Source organism: Nycticebus coucang, chromosome 18 (assembly GCF_027406575.1).
Source record: "Nycticebus coucang isolate mNycCou1 chromosome 18, mNycCou1.pri, whole genome shotgun sequence".
NCBI classification, from domain to species: domain Eukaryota; kingdom Metazoa; phylum Chordata; class Mammalia; order Primates; family Lorisidae; genus Nycticebus; species Nycticebus coucang.
Genome location: NC_069797.1, coordinates 62,351,569 through 62,367,868, shown reverse-complemented (window position 1 = coordinate 62,367,868; position 16,300 = coordinate 62,351,569). Strand labels below are relative to the sequence as shown.

Sequence of the window (16,300 nt, the reverse complement as noted above, 5' to 3'; positions counted from 1 at the left end):
ATATAATAGGTGATCAAAACAATCGATCATAACCTAAATAAATCAGTGCAGAATACTTGATAAGGCTATAAAGCAAGGGCTTTAAAAAGTCTTATTAACCCTATTCAAAGATTTTCCATCAAGATAAATTTATGATCTCAGCAGATTGTTTTTCCATTAGGATAGTAATGAGAAAAATTGTTGGAAAGTGATGAAAGGAAAATAAGGAAGGGGGATGAAAAAATTAGGATAGTAATGAGAAAAATTGTTGGAAAGTGATGAAAGGAAAATAAGGAAGGGGGATGAAAAAATTCTGTCACTTTAAGAAAATCAACTTATAGTGACTAAATATACCATCAGCATCAAGTGTTTTCTCTAACATCTGATGTTCTTCAGGCTTTAAAGAAATACCAAGTTGGTCAAAAGCATTTTCCAAGTCATTAACTTGAATTCTGTCATAGTTCATCAAGTTGACAGTGTCAAGAGCAGTGTATATTTCTGAAAGCAAATGGAGATTCTGTAAGTCACAATACTCATTAGAAATAGTGTTTACTTTCTTTTTTTTTTTTTTTTTTTGTAGAGACAGAGTTTCACTTTATTGCCCTCGGTCGAGTGCCGTGGCGTCACACAGCTCACAGCAACCTCCAACTCCTGGGCTTAGGCGATTCTCCCGCCTCAGCCTCCAGAGTAGCTGGGACTACAGGCACCTGCCACAACGCCTGGCTATTTTTTTGTTGCAGTTTGGCTGGGGCTGGGTTTGAACCCGCCACCCTCGGTATATGGGGCTGGCGCCCTGCTCACTGAGCCACAGGCACCGCCCATGTTTACTTTCTAAACTTTGGAACAATAACGTACCTAAAATTGTAGACTACTGTCCAAATTTATCTCAATTAACATTATCTCTGTGATTCCAAAATTAATAAAATTAACCCAAAATACTTTATTTCAAGTATTTTCATGAGTTATTTATATCATTATCAAAAAATAAAGTTGACAGAGCTCTTTAAAATTTAACTAAATAAAATGATCAGTTTTTAAAAATTAAATTACCACCATTATTGCATTCACTATGGAAATGTTTACTTCAGGGATCATCTCTGCCTATATGGAATTACTCAAATTTCAGAATATAAAAATGTTAGGCCTAAATTTTGTTCTTACAGAGTCTGTTGCACTATTCACTTTTTGTTTCTTGATCACAACTTTTACTCTCCTACTAAAAGTTCCTCCAAAAGTGTGGGAGTATGCCTAATTTTTTTTTTTTTTTTTTTGCAGTTTTTGGCCAGGGCTGGGTTTGAACCCGCCACCTCTGGTGGTGGCCTACTCCTTTGAGCCACAGGCGCCACCCTAGTATGCCTCTTTTTAAGCTAAAAATGAAAACCTAGCCTTTGCTTTTTAACCTAAAAGACACCTACTTACAAGAGTTAGGTGCCACAAAATCTATAGATGAAGTGTGAACTGAAGAGTTTCAAGGTTATAGGAAATAGAAGTAAGGGTTTTTCTGTGAAGAAAATAAAAACACTAGAAGATCTTTCAAGCTAAAGCATTTCATATTCCTCCCTGGTCTTATCAAAGCTGCTAGGAATTTTCTGCTCTAAACAGGAGCCTTAGGATTACAGCCATGGCTTGACTGCTTCATCAATAAGTTATACAAATCATTATAAACTTACCATCACTATTTGGATCATAATCTTTAGTTTATTGAAGAGAATATGAAATTTTTTTAAAGAGGCAAGTACACTACACAAAAAAGTTACAGAATTAACTTACTTGGTAAGTCTTATTTTTCAACAAGCCAGACAGGTGTTTCCATCTCCACATCTAATTCATTACATTTGGACTTTTCTAAAAGGTTTCAGACACACATCTCAAATTTAGGTTGAAACTACTCTAATTTTTCCAACCATTCCAAAGAATCTTGACATGCAAAAAGATAATTTTCTCTTTCTTAATTAAAATAGAAAAGGGAAAAGGTGGGAAGGAAAAGGGAAAGATTCATGAACTAAAGACTTATTTGGGCAGCCAATCTACTTTGTTTACAAACTGCTATCTCAGCCTCTGTATTTTCTTCTCTCACAGGATCACTCTCTCTGCCTTTTTGGCTCCATTCGTTAGTCTTATCTCCTATATTGTTATATACCTTTATATCTTTATCACTTATACATACCATTATTTCCTATGTATTTTTATTTCCTATATTATTATATACCATTTTCTACATGTCTTTCCTCTACTCATATCAAATACTTACAAATGTTTGTCATATCTGGCCAGGCTCAATGGCTCATGCCTGTAATCCTAGCGCTCTGGGAGGCCAAAGAGGAAGAATTGCTTGAGCTCAGGAGTTTGAGACCAGCCTGAATAAGAATGAGACCCTGTTGCTACTAAAAAATAGAAAAATTAGCCAGGAGTCATGGAAGGCACCTGTAGTGCCCAGCTACTTGGGAGATTTGTACCCAAGAGGAGTTTGAGGTTGCTTTGAGGTAGGCTGATGCCATGACACTCGAGCCTGGGGAACAAAGTAAGACTCCATCCCAAAAAAAGAGACACTCTATAGAAAGTGAGAAGAAAAGCAAAAGACTCAGAGAAAATATTTGCTAAGTATATAAAGGATAAATGACCTGTATCCAGAATACATAAGTAAATATGAAAATAAACAATCCAACTTGGAAAAAATGAGCAAAAAATATGAATAGACACTTCACTAAAGAAGATACATGAATAAGTATATGAGAAGATAATCAACATCATTAGTCATTAACAAAATACAAAGTAAAACCACAAAGAAATGTTATTATGTATTTGTCAAATGGCTAAAATTTATAAGACTGATGACTATCCCAACTATTTGCAAGAATTTAGAAGAACTGAAACTATCATACGCTACTGATATGGGATGTAAAATGGAGTAACCATTTTAGAGAATGGTTTGGCAGTTTCTTTAAAAGTTAGACATACATAGCAGTTGCCGCCTCAGCCATCTCAGACACAGTGGCTTCCGCCTTGCCCACACTACCCACCTCCCTCTGCTGCACTCAGGCCACCATCCGCCAGGCACGGGACTGTCTATGAGAGAGAAGCTCCTCACACTATTCCCTGAAAATACCTAGGATGGGCTTTTTCTAGACAATATGTTTTTGGCTATTTGAGCTTTTTTTGTTTTGTTGTTTTTGTTTTTGTTAATTTGTTTGTTTGGTTATATCTTAACTTCCATCAAGAGCACAGACTCCTGTATTTCTGGTCATGAGGAAGAGTTGGCTGTGCTCAAACTGGCAAGCAGCTCCTGATTTCACGAATGCTTCCAGCCCAGCCCCTCAAAATCCTTGAATTAGAAGAGAGGCCTTAACACCACGCCAATGAATACCATTTCTTTTATCACTTTCATTCTCTCTTCATGTCCTCATTCTCTCCTGTTCTTCAATTATTTTCTTCATCCCCTGCGTCCCTTTTTTCTTTTTCTTTTTGTTCTCTTTCTTTTTTCGTCTTCTTTTTTTTCTTTTCCTCTTGTTTCTCCCTTCTTGTGCTTTACCCTTCTCTTCCTTTTGACCCAAGTTCTGAGACAAGGTAATTTGAAGCAAAGGAGGAAGCAAGAAGGAGAAAGGAAGACAAGGAGGTGAACAAGTAGAAAGAACACATGAGAAGGAACCAACAGAAAAATTCAGGTAACATGAAAAACCAAAACAGAGCAACTCCCCCAAGGGACCATGAGACAGCTACTGGAGAAGACTCCACCTATAAAGAATTAATGGATCTGACAGAAATGGAATTTAAAATATGAATAATAAAGACAGTAAAAGGAATGGACAAGAAAATGGAACAATAGAACCAAGAATTGAATGAGATATATGTAGAACATAGAAAGGATATGGTGGTGCTTAAGGAAATGAAGATGACAACTAGACAATACAAAAATGCAGTGGAAAGAACCAAAAATAGGTTAGACCATGGAGAAGAAAGAAAGTCAGAGCTAGAGGATAAAGTTTTCAAATTGACCCAGGTAGTCAAAGAGGCACAAAAGAAGACAGAGAAAGCAGAGCAGTCACCTAGATAACTATAAGACTCCATGAAACATTCAAAAATATGAATCATAGGGATCCCCAAAGAGGAAGAAGACTGTCCCAAAGGAATAGAAGCCCTACTGGAGACTATCATAAGTGAAAACTTCCCAAGTTTTCCTAAAGATCCCAACACACTCCTTTCAGATGGATATCGAACCCTGGGTCATCTCAATTCAAACAGACCATCTCTAAGACACATTGTAATGAATGTGTACAAAATCAAGATTAAAAAAAAATTCTGCAAGCAGCCAAAAGTGCCAACTGACCTACAGAGGCAGAACTATTAGCATTAACAGGAGACTTTTCAACTGAAACATTCCAAGCCAGAAAAGCATAGCCATCCACCATCAGCATTTTTAAACAAAACCACTTTCAGCCCAGAATTCTGTATCCTCTTAAACTAAGCTTCAATATTGATGGAGAAATCAAATCTTTTGCAGATATAAAAACACTGAGGAAATTTGCCACAACAAGAGTAAATCTACAGAAAGTACTTAGACCTATTATCAGTACTGACCATCACAATGGACCACCACCAAAGTAAACACCCAGAAGCTAAAGCCCAAAACTTAGCTTTTACAATAGTGGAAAGAATAAAACTACACAATGGACTTTCACAACATAAGATGAATAGAACTCCAACACACTTATCAATTCTCTCAATAAATGAAAAGGAACTGAATTCCCCACTGAAGGGGTACAGGCTGGCTGACTGGATAAAAGCACAAGTTATCCATATGCTGTCTGCAAGAAACACATCCAGCCTGGAAGGACAAATCAAGCCTCAGGGTTAAGGGATAGATAGAAAAGAATATTTCTTTCTTTCTTTTTTTTTTTTTTTTTTTGCAGTTTTTGGCAGGGGCCAGGTTTGAACCCACCACCTGTGTAATATGGGGCCGGTGCCCTACTCCTCTGAGCCACAGGTGCCACCGGAAAACAATATTTCAAGCAAATGGAAATCAGAAGAAAGGAGGGGTTGCAATCTTATTTTCAGATACAAGTAGATTTAAAGCAACTAAAACTAAGACAGACAAAGATGGACACTTTATACTGGTCAAAAGAACAATACAACAAGAAGACATTTCAATTTTAAATATTTATGTACCAAATTAAATGCTCCCCAATTTATGAAACAGACCTTGATGGGTCTGAGCAATATGATATCCTATAACACTATAATAGTCGGGGATTTTAACACCCCTGTGACAGAACTGGACAGATCCTCTGAACAGAAACTAAACTAAGAAACAAAGGACTTAAATGTGACCCTAGAACAAATTGGATTAATAGACATATACAGAACACACCATCAAAAAGCTAAAGAATATACATTTTTCTTATCACCCCATGGTACATACTCCAAAATAGACCACATTCTAAGATACAAATCAAACCTTAGCAAAATGGAAAGAATAGAAATTATACCTTGTATCTTCTGAGACCACAAGGCAATAAAGGTGGAACTTGATGCCAACAAAAATGTTCATCCTCACACAAAGATATGGAAATTAAATGCCTTATGCTGAATGATAGTTGAGTTCAAGAAGAGATAAAAGAGGAAATCATTAAATTGTTCAAACATAACAACAATGAAGACACAAGTTATCAAAACCTGTGGGATACAGCAAAAGTAATCTTAAGAGGAAAATTGGGAGGTTCCCATAACTCAAACAGCAAGGGTGCCAGCCACATACACCTAAGGTGGTGGGTTTGAAACCAGCCCAGGTCTACTAAGCAACAATGATAACTGCAACCAAAAAATGTCTGCATTGTAGTGGGTGCATGTAGTCCCAGCTACTTGGGAGGCTGACGCAAGAGAATAGCTTAAGACCAAGAGTTTGAGGTTGCTGTGAGATGTGATGCCACAGCACTCTACCCAGGGTGACAGCTTGAGACTCTATCTCAAATAAAAGAAGGAGGGGATTTATCACATTAGATGCCTACATTCAAAAAACAGAGAGTGCATCAACAAACTCATGAACCATCTTGTGGAAATGGAAAAAGAAGAACAGTCTAATTCCAAATCCAGCAGAAGAAAAGAAATAACCAAAATTAAATCAGAGATTAGTGAAATTGAAAAAAAAAAGAATCATTCAGAAAATTAAACAAAAAGTAAGTTTTTTGAAAAAAATAAATGAAATCAATAACCCTTTGGCCAGATTAACTAGAAACAGAAAAGTAAAATCTCTAAAAACCTTTATTAGAAATGATAAAGGGGGAATAACAGATGCCACTGAGATATGTTAGTACTACAAGAAACTCTATGCCCAGAAATTTGACAATGTGGAGGAAACAGACCAATACCTGGATTTGTACCCTCTCCCTAAACTTAACCAAGAAGAAATAGATCTCTTGAACAGACAAATTTCAAGAACCAAGATCAAACAAACAATGAAAAATCTCCCAACAAAAAAATGCCCTGGACCAGATGGCTTCACACCAGAATTCTATCAAACCTTCAAAGAAGTGCTTATACCCATGCTGCAGAAATTATTACAAAAAATTAAGAAGTAAGAAATCTTCCCCAACATGTTCCACGAAGCAAACATTACCCTGATATCAAAACCAGGAAAAGATCCACCTAAAAAGGATAACTTCAGACTATTTCACTAATGAATATAGATACAAAACTTCTCAATAAAATCCTAGCCAATAGATTACAGCAGCACATTAAAAAAATCATTCATCACAATCAAGTAGGTTCCATCCCAGGGATGCAAGTCTGGTTTAACACATGCAAGTCCGTAAATTTAATTAAGATATCAATAGAAGCAAAAACAAAAACCATATGATCCTCTCAATAGATGCAGAAAAAGCATTCAATGAAATTCATCCTTTTCTAATTAGAATACTTAAAGAATTTAGGCATAGATGGCACCTTTCTTAAACTGATTGAAGCCATCTATGACAAATCCACAGCTAATATTCTACTGAAGGGAGTAAAACTGAAAGCTTTTCCACTTAAAACTGAACCAGACAAGGTTGTCCCCTATCACCACTACCATTCAACATAGTGTTGGAAGTTCTTGCCAAGATAATCAGGCAAGAAAAGGAAATAATGGGCATCCAAATGGGAGCAGAGGAAGTCAAACTCTCTTCACTAACAAAATGATCTTATACTTAGGGAATCCCAAAGATTCAACCACAAGACTCCTGGAAGTCATCAAAAAATACAGTTAATATCTCAGTATATAAAATCAATGGCCATTGTATATGCCAATAACAGCTGAGATGAGAAGCTAATCAAGGACACAATTCCCTTCACAGTAGCTTCCAAAAATGAAATACCTAGGAATATACCTAACAAAAGAGGTGAAGAACCTCTACAAAGGAAATTATGAAACCCTAAGAAAAGAAATAGCAGAAGATATTAACAAATGCAAAAACATACCATGTTCATGGCTGAGAAGAATCAATATTGTGAAAATGTCTATAATTACCAAAGCAATCTACAAATTCAATGCAATTCCCCATTAAAATACCATCATCATACTTTCGAGATTTGGAAAAAATAATTCTTCATTTTGTATGGAACCAGAAAAAAATCCATATAGCCAAGACAATTCTTAGTAATAGAAACAAAGCTGGGGTTATCTCCCTACCATATTTTAGCCTATACTATAAGACCCATAGTAATCAAAACAGCATGGTATTGCAACAAAAATAGAGACATGGACATTTGGAACCAAATAGAAAACCATGAGATGAAACTTACATCTTATAGCCACCTGACAAACCAAATCTTTGATAAATCAAATAAGAACATGCACTAGGGGAAAGAATCTCTATTTAACAAATGGTATTGGGAGAACTGGATAATCACATGTAAAAGACTGAAACTGGACCCACACCTTTCTCCACTCACAAAATAGATTCAAGCCAGTTAAAAGATTCAAACTTAAGGCATGAAACAATAAAAATCCTCAAAAGAGTGTGGAGAAAATACTTCAAGATATCAGCCTGGGGAAAGATTTTATGAAAAAGACTTTCGTGGCAATTGCAAAAACAACAAAAATAAACAAATAGGACTTAATTAAACTGAAAAGCTTCTGTACAGCTAAGGACATGACAACCAAAGCAAACAATCTTCAGAATGGGAAAAGATATTTGCATATTATGAATCAGACAAAAGCTTGATAACTAGGATCTACAGAGAACACAAATTAATCAACAAAAAAAGACCCAGCAATCCCATATATCACTGGGCAAGCAAGATAAAGAGAACTTTCTCTAAAGAAGAAAGACAAATGGCTAACAAACATATGAAAAAACACTCATCATCCCTAATTATCGGAGAAATGCAAATCAGAACTACTCTGAGATATCACCTAACCCCAGTGAGTATGGCCCACATCACCAAAGTCTCAAAGCTGCAGATGCTGGTGTGCATAGATGTGGAAAGACAGTAACACTTTTACACAGCTGGTGGGACTGCAAACTAATACAACCTTTTGGAAGGAAGTATAAAGAATCCCCAAAGAACTCAAATTAGACCTCCCATTTGATCCTGCAATCCCATTACTAGGCATCTACCCAGAAGAAAAAAAAAATTCTTTTATCAAAGGATAATTTGATAATCACCAAATTTACCAAATCACCAATTTACAATCACCAAAATGTGGAAACAATCTAAATGCTGACTAACCCAGGAAGGGATTAACAAGCTGTGGTTTGCGTATACCAATACTGTTCAGCCATTAAAAAAGATGGAGACTTTACATCTTTTGTATTGACCTGGATGGAGATGGAACACATTCTTCTTAATAAAGCATCACAAGAATGAAGAAGCAATAATCCAATGTACTCAATTCTAAAATGAAGGTAGTAGATGAGTTAAAACAAGAGGTAGGGCAGGGGGAATGAGGTAGCGGAGAGAAGGGACAAGGGAGGGAGATGGGGGATACAGTGTATGGCACACCTCTTGGAGGAGGGACAGGGACACAAGTATAAGAGGGACTTTATGTAACAAATGCAATCAGTGTAACCTAATTCTTTGTACCCCCAACGAATCCCAAACAATGAAAAAAAAGTTAAGACACACACTTACCCTAAGATCCAACCAACATATCCCTTGGTAATCACCCACAAGAAATGAAAGCATATGTGCATACAACAATTTATACATGAATGATCACATCAACTTTATTTGTCAGAGCCCCAAAATGAAAGCAACTTAGTGTATATCACCAAGTAAACAGATAAACTATGGTATATCTATAAAATCAAATATATTTATAAAAAATATCTATAAAATAAAAAAATTACGAATACATGCTATATGAATAAATCTAATTATGCTAAGTGAAATAAGCTAGCAAAAAAAAGAGCACAACTATTTATATAAAATTCTGGAAAATTTACACATGACTCTACAGTAAAAGAAAGCAGATGAGTGGTTTCCTGCAAATGTGAGGATGAAGGTTGGAGAAAAGAAAGAGATCACAAAGGTGCAGGAAGAAGGTGTAGGAATGAAAGATGTGTTTATTATCTTGATTGTGCATAGGGGTATGCATGTCTACATTTGTGAAAAAATATAAAAACACAGTTTTTATATTAATTATATCTCATAATGTTGTTTAAAATAATAAGACAAGGTAATGAAAACTATGACAAATATCTTAAAATAAAATATTAATTGACCCACCTTCAAATACAGGATCTGGCTTACTTGTGTTCAAATTTTCCAAAATTTCTTTGAGACATACTTCACTATTTTCTAGAAAAGAAAATACAAGGATTATGAAATGGCGAATGGCAAATGTCAATGCTAGTAATCATTAAATAGGCATGACAAGATAGAAATGAGAAAATTTTGTAATATCTAAAAATTTGCAGGATAAAAACCAGCTAATTTAAAATAGTTTTACCTAGAATCTGTTTTCTCATAGCAAGGAAGAAATTCTAAAGTAATTTATTAATACTTGACTTAAATAATTAAAATTTGATGTACATGTTGTATAGGTTAGATGCTAAATAAAAATGAGATGCCTCTTAAAAATATTTCCAGGAGAAAAACTAGGCATTTTAACAAGTTTTCAATATGCTTACATTCTCATTATATTTCTAACATGCAGTTTATCTCTGACCTATAAAAATGGCAGTGCCTGTGGCTCAGTCGGTAAGGCGCCAGCCCCATATACCAAGGGTGGCGGGTTCAAACCCGGCCCCGGCCAAACTGCAACCAAAAAATAGCCGGGCGTTGTGGTGGGCGCCTGTAGTCCCAGCTACTCGGGAGGCTGAGGCAAGAGAATAGCTTAAGCCCAGGAGTTGGAGGTTGCTGTGAGCTGTGTGAGGCCACGGCACTCTACCGAGGGCCATAAAGTGAAACTCTGTCTCTACAAAAAAAATGGCTTTTATCAAAAAGACAAAAATAACAAGTTTTGGAAAGGAAGTGGTAAAAAGGAAACTCTTATCCATTTATGGAAGGAAAATAAATTACCATAGCCATTTTAAAAATAGTACAGAGGTTCCTCAAAAAATTAAAAACATATATATCTAAAGTAAATGAAATATGTAAGTATGTCGAACTGTTCATCCATAATAGCCAAGATAAGGAATCAACCGAAGTGTCCATCCTTCAACAGATAAGTAGTAATGAAAATGTGATATATATTCAGGTTATTAAGTATTGTGTCCAATTTCCTTAAGTACTAATTTTGACAGTTGATATCTCTGACATTTTATGTTTTATTTTTATCATGAAGGTACATCCTCAGTCTTTCAAACACACATTTTGGCTTATGACTATCTTTCAGTATTTTTTAGAGCAATTTTCAAAAAACCATGGATAAGTCAAAAATTCATGTTATTTTCAAACGTGATTTATGTCATAAACCAATGTGGTGCAGACAATTTGAAATATCAATGACATATTTGGGAAGGATGTGGCTAATGAACACATAGTATACATCGATGGTTGAAGAAGTTCTCTGCTAGTGATTTTAATCTTGAAAATGAGCCAAATTGTCTACCAGGGAACCAAGATAGATAATGATGAGCCTGAAAGCAGTATAGACGTGAATCCATCTCAACCTACATGTGAATTAGCAGCAAGTTTGACATTGCCGTTACAACAATATTGGACCATTTGAAACAAATCAGCAAGGTAAAGAAGCTGGATGAATGGTTTCCACATGAATTAAATGAGCCATCAACAGAGAAATCATCTTGAAGCTTGCCTTTCTTTACTGTCATGACATAAGGCAAACCATTTCCATAACATATTGTTACATTTGATAAAAAAAAAAAAATGAATTCTTTTTAACAATCACAAGCATTTGGCACAATGTTTGGGTAAAGATGAAGTGCCAAGCACAGTCCAAAACGGAACATTCATCAAAAAAAGCTAATGATGTCTGTTTGGTTGTCTAGAGCTGGTACTACTCATTACAGTTTCATAAAACCTGGTCAATCAGTTACAGCACATGTCTGTTGCAACCAATTCATTGAAATGATGAGGATGCTTGCAATTAAGCAGCCAAGTTGGTCAATAGAGACAGGCCAATCCTCTTACAAGAGAGCTCTTGACCACGTCGCACACATAATACTGCTCAAACTACACAAGTTAGAGTTGGAAACTCTCTGTCATCCACCATTCACCAGATCTTGCACCAAATGACTACTAGGTTATTCCAGGCTTTGGAGCACTTCTTGACAGGAAAACATTCAATATATGGAAAACACCTTTGACAATTTCATTGCCACTTGTTTCCAGGCTTCTTCACTACTGGCATGAAAAGGCTAACACTAAGATGGCAAAACTGTGTTGATAATTTAGGTGCATACTTTGATTAATTGTACTGCTTCTTGTTTGAGATACAATAAACACACTTTTGATTCAAAATCAGTCATATCATATTTAACGACCCCCCCCACACACACACACACAAATAAACAATACTATTCAACCTTGATAAAGAAGGAAATCCTGTCATTTGTGACAACATGGATGAGCCTGGAAGACATTATACTTAGTGAAAAAAGCCAGACATAGAAAGATGAATACTGCATGATCTCACTTATATGTAGAATCTAAACAAGTGGAACTCACAGATGCAGAGAGTATAATGGCATTACCAGAGGCTGCAGAGAGGGAAGGAGATGCTGGTTAACGGGAACAAAGTTTTAGTTGGACAGGAAGAATAAGTTCTAAAGATCTATTGTACAGAAAAGCAATTATAGTTAATAATAATGTATACTTAAAAATTGCTAAGAGAGGAGGCGGAGCAAGATGGCAGCCGAGTAACAGCTTCCTTGCATCTGGGCACCGTGAGTCTGGGGATATAGGACTCCAGGCATCTCTGGCTGGTGGGATCTGCCTATCATCACCCCTGAGAGGATACAGGGAGTCAGCGAGAGACTTCTGGACCCCAAGAGGAGGACTAAAACAGTGGAAAACCGGCAAGTGGTCGCGTGTGTTCAATCCGTGTAAACCCGCCCACAACTTCCACAGGCACGAGAACTTAAAGAGCAAGAGGAAGAGAAAGGAAAATTAGGGCAAGGAAACAGATAAAAGAAATAACCCATGAGGAAGAATCAGCAGAAAACTCCAGGCAACATGAAGAACCAGTCCAGAACAACCCCGCCAAGGGACCATGAGGTAGCTACTGCAGAGGATTCCACCTATACAGAAATGTTAGGAATGACAGAAAGGGAATTCAGAATACACATGTTGAAAACAATGAAAGAAATGATGGAAACAATGAAGGAAACTGCTAATAAAGTGAAAAATAACCAAAAGGAAATCCAAAAACAGAATCAAATCAGAGATGAACGATATGAAGAATATAAAAATGATATAGCAGAGCTGAAGGAAATGAAACAGTCAATCAGGGAACTTAAAGATGCAATGGAAAGTATCAGCAACAGGTTAGACCATGCAGAAGAAAGAATTTCAGAGGTAGAAGACAAAGTCTTTGACATAACTCAGATAGTAAAAGAGGCAGAAAAGAAGAGAGAGAAAGCAGAACGTTCACTGTCAGAATTATGGGACTTTATGAAGCATTCCAACATACGAGTTATAGGAATTCCAGAAGGGGAAGAAGAATGCCCCAGAGGAATGGAAGCCACACTAGAGAATATTATAAAAGAAAATTTCCCAAATATCACCAAAGATTCTGACACACTGCTTTCAGAGGGATATCGGACCACAGGTCGCCTCAACTCTAACCGAGCTTCTTCTCCAAGACACATTGTGATAAACCTGTCCAAAGTCAAGACAAAAGAAAAGATTCTGCAAGCTGCCAGGAGTAGGCGCCAGTTGACCTACAGGGGCAAATCCATCAGATTGACCGCAGACTTCTCTAATGAAACTTTCCAAGCAAGAAGACAATGGTCATCTACCTTTAATCTACTTAAACAGAACAATTTCCAGCCCAGAGTTATGTACCCTGCTAAGCTAAGCTTCAAAATTGATGGAGAAATTAAATCATTTACGGATATACAAACATTGAGGAAATTCGCCACAACAAGACCAGCTCTACAGGAAATACTTCAACCTGTTCTGCACACTGACCACCACAATGGATCAGCAGCAAAGTAAGAATACAGAAATTAAAGGACAGAACCAAACCTCCACACTGATGCAAAAGATAAAACTAAGCAATGGACTCTCACAAAATAAGACGAATAGAATACTACCACACTTATCAATTATCTCAATAAATGTTAATGGCTTGAATTCCCCACTGAAGAGACATAGATTGGTTGACTGGATTAAAAAACACAAGCCATCCATTTGCTGTCTGCAAGAAACACACCTGGCTTCAAAAGACAAATTAAAGCTCCGAGTCAAGGGTTGGAAGACAATTTTTCAGGCAAATGGAATTCAGAAGAAAAGAGGAGTTGCAATCTTATTTTCAGATACATGTGGATTTAAAGCAACTAAAGTCAAAAAAGACAAAGATGGTCACTTTATATTGGTCAAGGGAAAAATACAACAAGAAGACATTTCAATTCTAAATATCTATGCACCCAATTTAAATGCTCCCAGATTCTTGAAACAGACCTTACTCAGTCTGAGCAATATGATATCTGATAATACCATAATAACAGGGGACCTTAACACTCCTCTTACAGAGCTGGACAGATCCTCTAAACAGAAATTAAACAAGGATATAAGAGACTTAAATGAGACCCTAGAACAACTGTGCTTGATAGACGCATATAGAACACTCCACCCCAAAGATAAAGAATATACATTCTTCTCATCACCCCATGGAACATTCTCCAAAATTGATCATATCCTGGGACACAAAACAAATATCAACAGAATCAAAAGAATTGAAATTTTACCTTGTATCTTCTCAGACCATAAGGCACTAAAGGTGGAACTCAACTCTAACAAAAATGCTCGACCCCACCCAAAGGCATGGAAACTAAACAATCTTCTGTTGAATAACAGATGGGTGAAGGAAGAAATAAAACAGGAAATCACAACATAACAACAATGAAGACACAAGCCACCAAAACCTGTGGGATACTGCAAAAGCAGTTTTGAGAGGAAAATTCATCGCTTTAGATGCCTACATTTGAAAAACAGAAAGAGAGCACATCAACAATCTCACAAGAGATCTTATGGAATTGGAAAAAGAAGAACAATCTAAGCCTAAACTCAGTAGAAGAAAAGAAATATCCAAAATCAAATCAGAGATCAATGAAATTGAAAACAAAAGAATCATTCAGAAAATTAATGAAACAAGGAGTTGGTTTTCTGAAAAAATAAATAAAATAGATAAACCATTGGCCAGACTAACGAGGAATAGAAAAGTAAAATCTCTAGTAACCTCAATCAGAAATGATAAAGGGGAAATAACAACTGATCCCACAGAGATACAAGAGATCATCTCTGAATACTACCAGAAACTCTATGCCCAGAAATTTGACAATGTGAAAGAAATGGATCAATATTTGGAATCACACCCTCTCCCTGGACTCAGCCAGGAAGAAATAGAGCTCCTGAACAGACCAATTTCAAGCATTGAGATCAAAGAAACAATAAAAAATCTTCCAACCAAAAAATGCCCTGGTCCAGATGGCTTCACTCCAGAATTCTATCAAACTTTCAAGGAAGAGCTTATTCCTGTACTGCAGAAATTATTCCAAAAAATTGAGGAAGAAGGAATCTTCCCCAACACATTCTATGAAGCAAACATCATCCTGATACCAAAACCAGGAAAAGACCCAAACAAAAAGGAGAATTTCAGACCAATCTCACTCATGAACATAGACGCAAAAATTCTCAACAAAATCCTAGCCAACAGATTACAGCTTATCATCAAAAAAGTCATTCATCATGATCAAGTAGGCTTCATCCCAGGGATGCAAGGCTGGTTTAACATACGCGAGTCTATAAACGTTATCCACCATATTAACATAGGCAAAAATAAAGATCACATGATCCTCTCAATAGATGCAGAAAAAGCATTTGACAAAATCCAGCATCCTTTTCTAATTAGAACACCGAAGAGTATAGGCATAGGTGGCACATTTCTAAAACTGATTGAAGCTATCTATGACAAACCCACAGCCAATATTTTACTGAATGGAGTAAAACTGAAAGATTTTCCTCTTAGAACTGGAACCAGACAAGGTTGTCCTCTGTCACCTTTACTATTCAACGTAGTGCTGGAAGTTCTAGCCAATACAATTAGGCAAGACAAGGAAATAAAGGGAATTCAAATGGGAGCAGAGGAGGTCAAACTCTCCCTCTTTGCTGACGACATGATCTTATACTTAGAGAACCCCAAAGACTCAACCACAAGACTCCTAGAAGTCATCAAAAAATACAGTAATGTTTCAGGATATAAAATCAATGTCCACAAGTCAGTAGCCTTTGTGTACACCAATAACAGTCAAGATGAGAAGCTAATTAAGGACACAACTCCCTTCACCATAGTCTCAAAGAAAATGAAATACCTAGGAATATACCTAACAAAGGAGGTGAAGGACCTCTATAAAGAAAACTATGAAATCCTCAGAAAGGAAATAGCAGAGGATATTAACAAATGGAAGAACATATCATGCTCATGGATGGGAAGAATCAACATTGTTAAAATGTCTATACTTCCCAAAGCAATCTACCTATTCAATGCCATTCCTATCAAAATACCAACATCGTACTTTCAAGATTTGGAAAAAATGATTCTGCGTTTTGTGTGGAACCGGAAAAAACCCCGTATAGCTAAGGCAGTTCTCTGTAACAAAAATAAAGCTGGGGGCATCAGCATACCAGATTTTAGTCTGTACTACAAAGCCATACTGCT

General features: G+C 36.5%; 1 protein-coding gene across 1 annotated transcript in view; it reads right to left on the bottom strand.

The window, feature by feature from the left end:
* Positions 1 to 295: 295 nt before the first annotated feature.
* Positions 296 to 16,300, bottom strand: part of EFCAB13 (EF-hand calcium binding domain 13) — a 135,243-nt gene continuing 119,238 nt past the window's right edge. Inside the window, exons 25-26 of the mRNA XM_053570499.1 lie at positions 9,682 to 9,753; positions 296 to 477 (exon numbers count right to left, since the gene is read on the bottom strand). Coding sequence (XP_053426474.1) covers positions 296 to 477; positions 9,682 to 9,753 — 254 coding nt within the window. The remainder of the gene's footprint in view (positions 478 to 9,681; positions 9,754 to 16,300) is intronic.